Here is a 12,896-nt window from a genome sequence, read left to right as displayed (position 1 = left end):
TTAATTGGGACCCTGCATCAACCCCATGTGATTCTGACCTATCTTTGGGCAGTATCCTCATTTTAAGATTTGGAGAGCACTCTTGTGGTTTTACAGTAGCCTGTCTGAGACTACACTGTCTCAGGAACTAGTCAATCTAGAATCCTGCAGCAGGGATGTCGTTTGATTATTTTGCTGTTTGCCCCTTGCCCCCCAAACCCCAGAAATCCAAACCAAAAAACAAGGGTGGAAAAGATACAAATTTGGATGTGAGTTTACAAGTGGGGCAAGCTTACTAAGAACACAAACTTCCAAAGATAATCAGATTCCATACAAGCTTTATCCAATGGACTCCCAGTAACCCTACTGCAGGGATGGTGGGCTGGCTGCTGGCAGAGAACCCTTGAGCTTACTCAGCAAAGCCTCGGGAAGCTTTTCCAGCTGAGCCACAGGCTTCCCTGCCGGGGATCTGCACCATCTACTGCGTCCATCCGTGCACAGGATTCCCTGCGTCAGGTCCGTCTGTTGTTCCAAGACAGTCGCAGCAAATTGGTAGGCAGGTGGCTTGTCATGGTCATGTTTTAGTCTTCTTGTTTTCTAGTTCTTAAAAAATGTAAATCATCCAGTAGCATAGACACTAAGATCGATAATTAATACATGGGAGCTCCTGAAACTGAGAAGCTTCTGTAAGGCAAAGGACACAGTCAGCAAGACAAAAAGGCACCCCACAGATTGGGAGAAGATATTCACTAACCCCACATCTGACAGAGGGCTGATCTCCAAAATTTACAAAGAACTCAAGAAGCAAGTCTCCAAAACACCAAAGGATCCAATCAAAAAATGGGATATAGAACTAAATAGAGAATTCTCAATAGAGGAAACTAAAATGGCCGAGGGACACTTGAGAAAGTGTTCAACATCCCTAGCCATCTGGGAAATGCAAATCAAAACAACTCTGAGATACCATCTCCCTCCTGTCAGAATGGCTAAAATCAAAAACACCAATGACAGTTTATGCTGGAGAGGATGTGGAGAAAGGGGAACACTCCTCCACTGCTGGTAGGAGTGCCAACGCGTACAGCCACTTTGGAAATCAGTATGGAGATTCCTCAGAAAAATGGGAATCAGTCTACCACAAGACCCAGCAATTCCACTCTTAGGCATATATCCAAAGGAGGCAAATTCATACAACAAGGGCATCTGCTCCACTATGTTCATAGCAGCATTATTTGTAATAGCCAGAACCTGGAAGCAACCTAGATGCCCCTCAACTGAAGAGTGGATAGAGAAAATGTGGTATATTTATGCAATGGAGTACTATTCAGCAGAAAAAAAAACAATGGAATCTTTAAATTTGCAGGCAAATGGAAAGCACTAGAAGAAACCATACTGAGTGAGGTAACCCAGTCACAAAAAGGGAACATGGTATGTACTCACTCATTTATGGATTTTAGACATGAATCAGGGGAGTGCCAGCCTACAATCCCACTGCCAGAGAGTCTAGGAAACAGAACATTCATCCAGTGACTGATGAAAGCAGAGGCAGATACCCACAGACAAACACTGAGCTAAACTCCTGGAATCCAGTGTCGGAAAGAGAGAACTGATGGGCAAAGGAGTTAAGAATGGGCTGGTTTAACCTATAGAAACAGCTGACCTGAACAAGGGGGAGCTCTTCGACACCAGATTGATGGCTGTGTGTGGAAAGCATGGGACTGACCCAGACCCCCTGAATGTGGGTGTCAGTGATGAGGCCTAGGTAATCTATGGGGCCTTGGGTAGTATTTATCCCTGGCATACAAATAGATTTGGAGTGCCCATGCCACAATATGGGAGGCTCTCTCAGCCAGGACTCTTGCGGCAGGGCCTAGGCCCTGCCCTGGATGAAATGACAGTTATTGGAGATCCACCATGGAGTGCTTCACCCTCCTTGGAGATCGGACTGGAGATTGGGTGGGAGACTGGGGGACCTGTTGGGGAGGGTGGGGGTGGGGAGAGGGAGAGGAAGCTGGGATTGATATGTAAAACAAGATTGTTTCTTACCTAAATAAAAAAAAAGAAGAAAAAAAAAGAAAAAAAATGTAAATTAACCATGTCAACCTTAAAAACAAGACAGAACTGCACAATTTCAAAGAGCAGTCTTTTTTTTTCTTTCCTTCTCATGAGAAACCAAAAGACTCTTCTAAAGTGGCCTTGGCAAAAGAGCAACTTTAGAGAAAGTAAGTGTTTATTCTGCACCGGCCATTCCCTTGTAGACTTCCTGTCTGGGCTAGGAGGCCCTAGATCTCTCTGCTGGCTGCATCTTCTGCTCTCATCCACGTTTTTGCCTCCAGTCTGTGTCCTCAGCATAACCCTCTGGGCTCTGACTTGTGTCTACATTTTTTCATAATGGTAATCACTATGTATCATTAGGGTTTACACTACATTTTGGTAACTACATTGTTTCATATATCTCTTGCCTTTTCTGCAAACATTCTTGCACTATCCTATAACGAGCTCTGCGGGGCTGGGGGGGGGGGGTGTTGGTTTGTTTTTAAATAGCCACTTTGTGTTTGATTTCATACTTCTGCCCCTCTTTTCTGAAAGGTTTAGAATCTGAGGTCTCCTACTATGTAGCTGGGCAGAGTCCTGGCAGCAGTAGCTGAGAACTGTTCCCCTGGATCACAAACCCATGACCAACCCCATGCAGAAGTTCTCATCTCATGCAAGGTAAAACCTCTAATCAGTCACTGCTTTTGGACCTAACACTACTGTTGTTTGCTGACTTGGGCATGGACTAGAGAATTAAAAGGAAACCGTGTGATGATGCGTGCTGATGACTGACACTGTATGTTTCTCTTCTCTTCCATAAAAGAATTGAAGGGATCAGTGTAGCAAGCAGCAGGAACAGTTGCCAAGTCTTAAGCGATAGAAGCGGGGCACACGCACTACCTGGATTCTCTTAGTCTACCTGAGTCAAGTCTTTTCCACCTATTGCCACCACACCCATGTCTCAAAGAAGCTCTCATTGGGGCATTGAAGTTTTACTTCAGAAATCTAGGGGAAATGCAGCTTCAAAAAGATAAAAAACAAAAACAACAACAACAAAAAAACAAACTGAAAAAACCCCACGGGGGTGGGGTGGGGGAGCGGTGGTGGCACACACTTTTAGTCCCAGCACTCGGGAGGCAGCGGCAGGCAGATCTCTGAGTTTGAGGCCAGCCTAGTCTACAGAGTTGGTTCCAGGACAACAGAGAAACCCTGTCTTGAAAAGCCAAAACAAACAACAAACAATAAAAAATAACCTCTGGTCCTTACTGAATTCAAATTAACACACAGTTTATATAGTTGGAAAAAGAAAAGAGTTTTGGATATATATTTTATTTGACAGTGTTTTAGAATATCATACAGTAAACAAGATTTCTGTAAAAGTTAATTTATCCATAGTGGTGCGGTTCATAAAAATAGTTGCTCACTTACAGTCTTTCTGTGACTATTAATACATGGGATTATATTTATAGAGATACAGCTGTACAGGGTAAATTCACAGCTAACACTACACAGAAGTATTATTTGCAATGAGATTTAGATGATGTGCTGTCTTCACAGGTTATGGATTACAACCGCATAAAGCAATTACTGCACAAGTAGTAGCTGTGCAAATTAGAGTTTATGCAAGCGTAATCTCCGCTTTGTTTTTCCTTTTGTAACATGGAAAATAAAGGTCAGAGGATACAGTACCAGGACGTGCAGCTACACTACAGAAGCATTGTCCAAAACCAGATTCAATAAATTAATGGCAAACTATACTGGATTTCTAGTCCAGGGGAGAAAGACGAATTGACATTGAACCAAAAGTATAAACCACTACATGTGTTTGTGCTTTTGTTTATGATGAATGTGTTTCATTTTGGAAATTACTTTCACAAGCTGCAAGACCCTTCATAGGAGGCTGGTTGCCATACAACTATCCCTATGTCTGAGGGACTTAAACTAAGTTGTACCTGGGTTACAAAGGGAGGGAAAGACTCACTTGGGACAGCTTTTACATGTGACCAGGTGCGAATGACCTGACCTCCTCTTTTACTTAACTGTTTTGGAACTTGTGAAGGGGGCAGACTGTGGGAAGGGCTGAAGCATATTCATGACAGACTGTCTTTAGACATTTCTCCCTTTATGACACACAGCTACAGTAAGTACCAATAGACAGCTCTACTGAAGTTAATGCTTTCCGGTTTTACTGCAGGGCCAGTCATTAACCTGTGATGGTAACCAGGGGACATAAAGAGGCATCTGTAGATTGTTAGTGTAACAAAAAACGTTATACAAGGCGGAGGCAAACCAAATGGAAACCAAAGAGACATCAAATAAGGAAAGATAAACAGAAAGGAATGCCAAAGGACTCATGTTCTTTAATGAAAATAAATTAGTTATAATAATGTTTTTAATATTAGAGATTCATTCTAATTTGAGAAGTACAGGACAAATACTTTGTCAAAGTGCAAAGGAAGTAATGAAGAGGTTTTAAAATAAGACAATAAAATAGGTAAAACAGCACATCGCTAACAAAGCAGCTACCTATCTCTGTACCTGGCATGACAGGAAAGCCTTCTCAGGAAGGAACCGCAGCGTTGCCAATCTCGATTAAACAGATTATGGTCTTCTGATTATAACACTCCTATTTTAGAGGAAAACCAATTAAGATCTACGAGCTAACCTGCAAAATTCTGACTTACGGCAAACTGTTCCCTAGGATACAATTTTTAAAACCTTTTTTCCCTACCACTGAAAATGTACAGACATGTGACTTGATCACAGAAATGGCAGTAAAAACGGCATCACACCAATGAATTCACTAGGTTTCTAACTCATCCTGCAGTAGGCAGGGAACGGTGCTAATCCCGGCGGTGGATGCCAAGGGTGAGCCATGGAAATGTCATGGGCGAACAGTTCTTAATGTTTCAAAGGAACCCTTTAACCCCTGTCTAGATATGTCAAGAACGACTTATTTACAACACTTTAGATCAATTAAAAGATATAATCTTGTCTCCGTTTCCGCTTGCTCCGTGCAGTTTGAATTTTTAAGGCGATATTCCAGTTTGTGATTGCTCTGAACTTGTCCAGTTTCTCGATATAAAGTTTGGATGACATCCGAAACCTTCATGCAGTGGGGGTTACTTTTTCTCTTTCTCTTTTTAGACTAAAGCTACACCTCACTGTCTCTCTGTGATGGTCGCGTGATTTTGGTTCTTCCATAGCTGCCAAAGCACCCACCATGGGACCGGGGGCTTTAGGATCAGTTTAGGTCCGTGCGCACACCTTGCCGTGCCGCCCACGCGCGCGTCGCGCACCGACGCTCCCAGGCCTCGCGCCTCGTGTGGATCGATCTATGCGTGTGACAGTGGAAATAAATTAAAACGCCGTGAGACGGAACCCGGGAGGGACGGCCTGCGTGGAGGCAGCTGGGGGCCCCTATCTGCCCGCGGCCGAGGCTCCGGGCTGCAGGGCGCCCGGCAGCTTGTCGGAGCCCGGCACCTTCCAGGGCCCCGGTGCCACCGCCGCCTTGCGCGCCGGGCCGCCCGCCGTGGGTCGTGGTGCGGGGCGGGACCCCGAGCGCACGCCCACCTTGGCCTCGGCCTCCCGCGCGCCCGCGGCCCCGGGGCCCTCGCGCAGGCCCCGCAGCGCCTCCTTCCCGTCGGCCGCCTCCGAGGCGGGCCTGCCGGCCTCGGGCCTCCCTTGGCCGCCGGGCACCTCCTCCAGCCTCGGGCGCACGCTGCTCTGCTGCGGGCTTGCCGAGCGCTCCCTCTGCTCCCCCAGGCGCTGCTTCTTCTGGCCGCCGGCCGAAAGCTCCTTTGGTTTCCTAACGCCGTGTTCCCTTTGGATATCCCAAGTCGGGTCTGGGCCTCTCTGGTGGGAAGGGTCGGAGGGTGGGGCTGGGTGCGATGGAGAGAATGGAGAGAGGGTGTCTTCGAGGGAGACGCCTACTTCCGGCAGGCCTGGGGCGGTGGCAGCGGCAGCACTCCAGGCGTAGGGTTCGTCTGCGGACACGGAGCACAGCGTTAGGGCTTGGGGCGCGCCACGTCCCCCTGCTCCAGCTCCCCCCTCGCCGGAGACGTGGGCTGGCAGCCGGGCGGCTGCTCTCAGGGGCCCACCCACACCCCCTCACTGCCAAGAGGGCAGCCGGCCGCGCCCAGGGATTCCGTGTCCCACCCTCCACGAGTGCACAAGAGTTCAAGGCGCAGCTCCGGCCTGATCCCCTTGCCTCACTCTGCTCTAACTTTGGTGTCCAGCCTAGCATGGACCCTGACTTGACAGTACTTTAACCGGTGGCTCTCAACCTTCTCGGTGGTTATGAAACTACACATTGTAAAGGGACCAGGTGCTTTTTTCTGTTTTTAGCAGCACCCAGGGCATGCTTGGGTCAGAGCCCTCTGCAAAGGAGTTGGGCGAGTGATTTTTCTCAACCATTAGGTGTCGCTCAAAGCGTAATAATTCTCAGCTATTGCCTGATAGTTTGGGGATTTGGATTGATTCATTTCAAAACGATTATTGCTCTCTTGCCTTAAAAAGAAAATCATTATTTTTGATTTTTTTGTTTTTCCTTTTTTTTGGTAGTTTTAACATGGATGGCTCCTAGGCTAAGATATATGGGGCTGTTTCTAGAAAGCCTAGCTTCAACATTGAGGATTTACTGTTTACTTCCAAAAAGGATTTAAAACAACATAATGTGTGTATTATGCTGTAATATATATGTTGTAAGAAATAACTTAAAACAAAACACTGGCCAAAACACTGGCCAGAAGCCAAGTAGAAAACAGATGTGTGAGAAATCAAGGATGAGTTAGCTACTATCATGAACAATAACATTACCCTTGAATTTCTTTACCCTAAGGCAAACATAAAGCAAGAAAATTCAATACAGAAACCCTTGATATTTGTGAGGAATATGTCTTGTTGACCTTTGAAAATCCTCAAATTTTGTAATATTGTTCTAGAATTTAATTTTCTCTAAGGAATTGGTATATGAGTCAGGGGACAAAGAAGCCACATTAATATTGAATTCTGGGTAGCTGGTGATCCTTCTCCACTAGTAACTAAACCACCCCCTCCCCGTCAGCCTTAAGGGTGTGATTCTATTTCTGGCCTCTGTAACAGGGATCAAGGTGACCAAGGTGGTCTTGGGCATAGCCAGTCCATGTATACCAGGAGTCTGCTTTGGGAATTCTCATATAGTACTTCCAATAGTGACTTAGATGAGGATAAAAGGAGAACAATGGAGCTGATGTTTTCCCCCAACAATTTTGGTCACCTTTAAAGTATCAGATTAGTTGTAAAAGGTCTCTTCTTTGATGTGAAATCTGAATAGGTTTATTCTGCTATCTCCCTTCTCTCCAGAAACTGATGTCTGTGAATATTTCCACATTGTAAACCAAGAATCCTCGGTTACCTTAGGAATAATCTGCAATTAGTAGATGTATTCAGTGAAAATGGGAATGTATCCTACTGTATGCTAGTGTTAAAAATCAAAGTAATATACAATAGGAAGTGGAAACTTGCCAATATAGGAAAATGCTGCCTAAAGCAGTTAAACACACCATTCAAAAGACCTGGGGTAGCTTGTGCAATGGCGTTTCTGACCAGCGCGGTGCAAAGGTATTTCTGACCAGCACTGTGCAATGGTATTTCTGACCAGCGCGGTGCAATGGCGTTTTGCATATTAACAGCTCTTTTCCCCACCATTACATCACATATGCTAGAGTCAATTAACTGGCCTTAAATTACGTCTGAGACACAGGGAGAAGGCTGACATTATTTATGCCATTTCCTGAAGAAGGACCTGAAGCAGAGAGAAGGTTAAGTAGCTTGACCAAAATTATAGAATGGCCACCCAAGAGTAACATTTAGGGTTTCTTTACCCTTTTTACTGACTGAGAAAATCGTCCCAACCTATTGCCATGCAAATAAGGCAAAGCCAGTGAGACCAGTCTCAGCGGTCATGTAAGGGCCTGGTGCCGTCACCCACCAGAGTCCCTAGTCTTTCCTCAATGTCATGAACCGTATGTGTGGGACTGAATAGGAGGGTCCTCTGCAGACCATGAAAACTACTAATTCCCACATGTAAGCAGCTGCCATTATTGGCCTGGAGTCATTTCTGAAGCCTTATTCTTGCTATAAAACTATTTTCAAGAGATTTTTAATAAGTGATTAAAAACTGAAGGAGAAACCAAGCGTTTTGTGCTCTAAGATACTACCTATTAAGAATATTAATCAGAGGCAGGCGTTGGTGGCGCACGCCTTTAATCCCAGCACTCGGGAGGCAGAGGCAGGCGGATCTCTCTGAATTCGAGGCCAGCCTGGTCTACAGAGCGAGTTCCAGGACAGCCTCCAAAACAATATAGAGAAACCCTGTCTCGAAAAACCAAAAAAAAAAAAAAAAAGAGTATTAATCAGAATTTAAAAATAACTGTGTATAAGCTATTTCAGAGGTAGAAATCTATGTGTGTGTGCATTTTTATTTCTGAGTAAAGGAGCGCTATAGTTCAGCGCTGGGTATGCAGCGCCCACACAGGCATGAGCTTGTCGACCTCCACAAGACACCTCAGTGGACAGCCTTCCATGTACCTTGTCCTGTCACCTACTCATCAGGTGAGATGAGTTGGGGACAGGAAGAGCCCTTCTCTAATCTGTAAAACTCTAAAAGTCATGACAGCACGATGGACAACGAAGGAATCACACACATTTAGTAATTTCATTTCTGACTTCATGGCCTGATTCCTTTAGGCCACATTTTCTTGTTTTCCCTCCTTCATTCTTTGCTTTCTTTCTTGTACGTGGGAACAGGCTAGGGTGTGTGATGGTGGTCTAGCACAGGCTAGGGTGTGTGATGATGGTCCAGCACAGGCTAGGGTGTGTGATGGTGGTCTAGCACAGGCTAAGGTGTGTAGTGATGGTCCAGCACAGGCTAGGGTGTGTGATGGTGGTCTAGCACAGGCTAGGGTGTGTGATGATGGTCTAGCACAGGCTAAGGTGTGTGATGGTGGTCCAGCACAGGCTAAGGTGTGTGATGATGGTCTAGCACAGGCTAGGGTGTGTGATGGTGGTCTAGCACAGGCTAGGGTGTGTGATGATGGTCCAGCACAGGCTAAGGTGTGTGATGATGGTCTAGCACAGGCTAGGGTGTGTGATGGTGGTCTAGCACAGGCTAGGGTGTGTGATGATGGTCCAGCACAGGCTAAGGTGTGTGATGATGGTCTAGCACAGGCTAAGGTGTGTAGTGATGGTCCAGCACAGGCTAGGGTGTGTGATGGTGGTCTAGCACAGGCTAAGGTGTGTGATGGTGGTCCAGCACAGGCTAAGGTGTGTGATGATGGTCTAGCACAGGCTAGGGTGTGTGATGATGGTCTAGCACAGGCTAAGGTGTGTAGTGATGGTCTAGCACAGGCTAGGGTGTGTGATGATGGTCTAGCACAGGCTAAGGTGTGTGATGGTGGTCCAGCACAGGCTAAGGTGTGTGATGATGGTCTAGCACAGGCTAGGGTGTGTGATGGTGGTCTAGCACAGGCTAGGGTGTGTGATGATGGTCCAGCACAGGCTAAGGTGTGTGATGATGGTCTAGCACAGGCTAGGGTGTGTGATGGTGGTCTAGCACAGGCTAGGGTGTGTGATGATGGTCCAGCACAGGCTAAGGTGTGTGATGATGGTCTAGCACAGGCTAGGGTGTGTGATGGTGGTCCAGCACAGGCTAAGGTGTGTGATGATGTAGCACAGGCTAGGATGTGTGATGGTGTAGCACAGGCTAGGGTGTGTGATGGTGGTCCAGCACAGGCTAGGGTGTTTCATGATGGTCTAGCACAGGCTAGGGTGTGTGATGATGGTCTAGCACAGGCTAAGGTGTGTAAATGGTGGTGTAGCACAGGCTAGGGTGTGTGATGGTGTAGCACAGGCTAGGGTGTGTGATGGTGGTCCAGCCCAGGCTAGGGTGTGTGGTCATGCACATTTATTCAGTGGTTGAGGAAGATGTCTCTACAACATCTTCTCTGAGATGGACTAACAGGAGATGTAACGGGATGCATCCTACAAAGTTGAAACAAGCTGGCTGGGCTCTCTGTAGCTGCGCTGTCCAAGCAATGTCCCAGGCACAGAGACTTAAATTGCCTTCATTAGTGTTTCCTTTCCTTTCCTACCCGACTCAATGATACTTGTGTGTCAAATCCAGAGGCTGCCTCTGTGTATTCACCTCCACATACCACAATCACACACAGACAAGTATTTCCATGAGCAGACTGGACTCACAGTTTCACGACACCCTAGTCTCCTGCTCCTCACCCGACTCTTCCTTTCCATGACCTCGTTAGGACTTAGTCATCGAAAGAAAGCTCCAATCAATGTTCCTGTTGGCCTCTGTTCTAGCTGATGGCTCTATGCTGGCTTATCCATCGGCCTTCTTAATCTCTCTTTGAAAAATGTATTGTCTTCTTCAATACCTCAACTAAAGAACTGGAAACCTTCCCTTCCGAGCCCTTCTCCACCGCAGCTCATTATCTCACATGACAGACAGTGCTGTAGTCAGATGATGTCACCCTGGATCCCTTTCTCTTATCTCACAAACCCAGTGCATGTGTTTTCTTAGTCTTGTCTCCAAATACACCCAGGTTCTAGCAACTTCACCTACTTTTTAACCACTGCAATTCAAGATAAGGGGCAGACCCTGGAAGGATGCAGCCGATATAGGATGATCAAGACAATCACATTTGAAAGGAGGCCACAAGTAGACATATTCCCATGGGGAGACTACAGATAATTTAAATTTCAAAAATCAATTTCAGCATTGTTCAGAGAAGCATAGTAAATGGTGAACTACCGCCGACACCACCTGTCTGTGCAAGGGATTGGCTTGGCATGAGAAGCCAGTTTGGTTTTAGGCACTGAGCAGAGGGCATTGTTTTAGACAGAGGAGCTGCAGAAATCAATGTCACCTGAGCCATTACCATAATCCACTCTTCTTTGTTTCCTTGCTTGAGAAACTCTAGGGCATCTCCACATAGCATCTGTGCCAATGTCTGTGATAAACCCATTGAATCATGTCAATTCTTGCTTAAATCTTCAGTGGATTTTCACTGCTCTTAGATTAAAACTCAAAATGATTAGCCTGCAGGATCTGGGCCCTGACGTTTTCAAGCAACACATACACTCAAATTGCTCTCTGTGCAGTTCTTCAAACGCAGTTAGCTCTTTTGCAGATGTTCTTGTCAACTGCCTGCCTGCTGTAGAAGGCTCTCCTAGCTGCACACACTGGAGGTATCTCCTCTGCCCTTCAGGGCTCTGAATGTTATTCCAGAGAGCCCCACCACATAGTAAACATGGCTCCTGAACACCTTCAGGTTTTACAGTCTTGTGTTTTCATAGTACTTATATGTGTTTGCTATTTACTTGATTGACATCAGTCTCAGATATGAGTTGTATGTTTCATGAAGATGATGACCACATTGGTCTTGTTAGTCACATGGACTCAAAAACCAGCACAATGCTTGAAACACAAAAAATGAGTGCTTGATGAATATTTGATAAAGGAATGAAAATCTGTTCCCCAAATAGAAATAGAGGGCCTGAAACCAAATCCTACTTGAGGGAACACTTCAGGGCAAAAAAGTCACATTTCCAGTATAATCTGTCAAGAGTGAGTTTGTGTCTGTGACTTGCATCTGTCTTGAGTGGAGAATTGGCAGTGTCAGAGAGAAAATAGGTCTGGGGGAAGAACAACAGAGAGCATGCTGGGAACAGTTCTCCACGTTCCTGGTGGCTGATCTTGGAGAGCCGCACGCAGAACCTCTGGATCCAAGGGCAGAGTCAGCTCCCTTGAAATGTTACAGATGTTCTCTCCTCGTTACTCTTATCAACTGCTTGACAGGCTATGTCCCTGCAGCCATTGACCATTGTGCTGTGGAAGGTTTGGAAGAGGCCATACACAAAACAGATCTCAAATCCCTTAAACTATGTTGAGAGAGAAACACGTCCTCTTCTTAAGTTAGGATCACATTTCTTACCCTTCCTACTTTTACTTCTATCAAGTTTTTATCTCTTCTAGAATAAAACTGGTCAACGCCTAAGTATACTTTTTTTGTATATAACACAGATTATGCACACATGGTTATTTTTGAGTTAAAAGATATATGGTCTCTTGAATTATCTTGTGTGAGCTCAGCAATATTAAAAAATTAAATCTTACTTTATATGCTGACTTAAAAAAATCTCCTTGGGCTGGTGAGAAGACTAGGCAGGGAAAGGTGTTTGCTGAGTATACCTAAAGAGCTGAGTTTGATGCTTGGAAACCATGTAAAGATGGAAGGAGAGAACCAACTCCACACACACACACACACACACACACACACACACACACACACACACACACACACACCTCTTGTATGCAGAAACTGCATTTCAACATCTTGTTTTGTGAGATATCACCAAGACTATAGTAATCAAGGATCTGGCCTGCTAGGAACACACTGCTCCTTGTAGTAAACAAGTATCTGTTTTCCCAGATGGCTCTTATCTTGAGTAAAAAGTTTGTATGTACAGTTGAGGAGCTCACAATCCAGATAAAGGGAGAGGGCTGCAGGTGTCTCAGGGTTAAGGTACATGACTACAAGTCAAGGAGGACTTGACAGTAACCTTTGCTGAGGACTGAGGTGGGGGGCTCTCTAAAGGGACCCAGGCATTGTAGTAGGAGAAAGAGCATGCCATCTGCTTCTACTTCACCATAGACAGCCTTAGGGCTTCCAGCTCTGCCTCGTGGTTGGTCAGCCTCTGAGTTCCTGGGCTCCTACACCATTCTTTGGTGCCCAGCTCAGGGCCAGGACATGCTTTTAGCCCAGGGAGCCTTTTAGCTCAGGAAGATACTAGCATCTCAGCTCTCTGGTACTACTGCAATCATCAGT

General features: G+C 45.8%; 1 protein-coding gene across 8 annotated transcripts in view; it reads right to left on the bottom strand.

Moving 5' to 3' along the window:
• Nucleotides 1-3,320: 3,320 nt before the first annotated feature.
• The window catches only part of Magi2 (membrane associated guanylate kinase, WW and PDZ domain containing 2), a 1,397,005-nt gene continuing 1,387,429 nt past the window's right edge, over nucleotides 3,321-12,896 (bottom strand). For 6 of the 8 annotated variants that reach the window (XM_040735144.1, XM_040735143.1, XM_040735146.1 and 3 more), the window contains one exon: nucleotides 3,321-5,996. In XM_040735144.1, coding sequence (XP_040591078.1) covers nucleotides 5,431-5,996 — 566 coding nt within the window. In that variant the 3' untranslated portion in view covers nucleotides 3,321-5,430. The remainder of the gene's footprint in view (nucleotides 5,997-12,896) is intronic. The other 2 variants (XM_040735147.1, XM_040735148.1) reach the window with 1 other exon arrangement.

This window comes from Mesocricetus auratus, unplaced genomic scaffold (assembly GCF_017639785.1).
Source record: "Mesocricetus auratus isolate SY011 unplaced genomic scaffold, BCM_Maur_2.0 Super-Scaffold_100043, whole genome shotgun sequence".
Lineage (NCBI taxonomy): Eukaryota > Metazoa > Chordata > Mammalia > Rodentia > Cricetidae > Mesocricetus > Mesocricetus auratus.
This window is presented reverse-complemented; position numbering and strand designations above follow the sequence as displayed.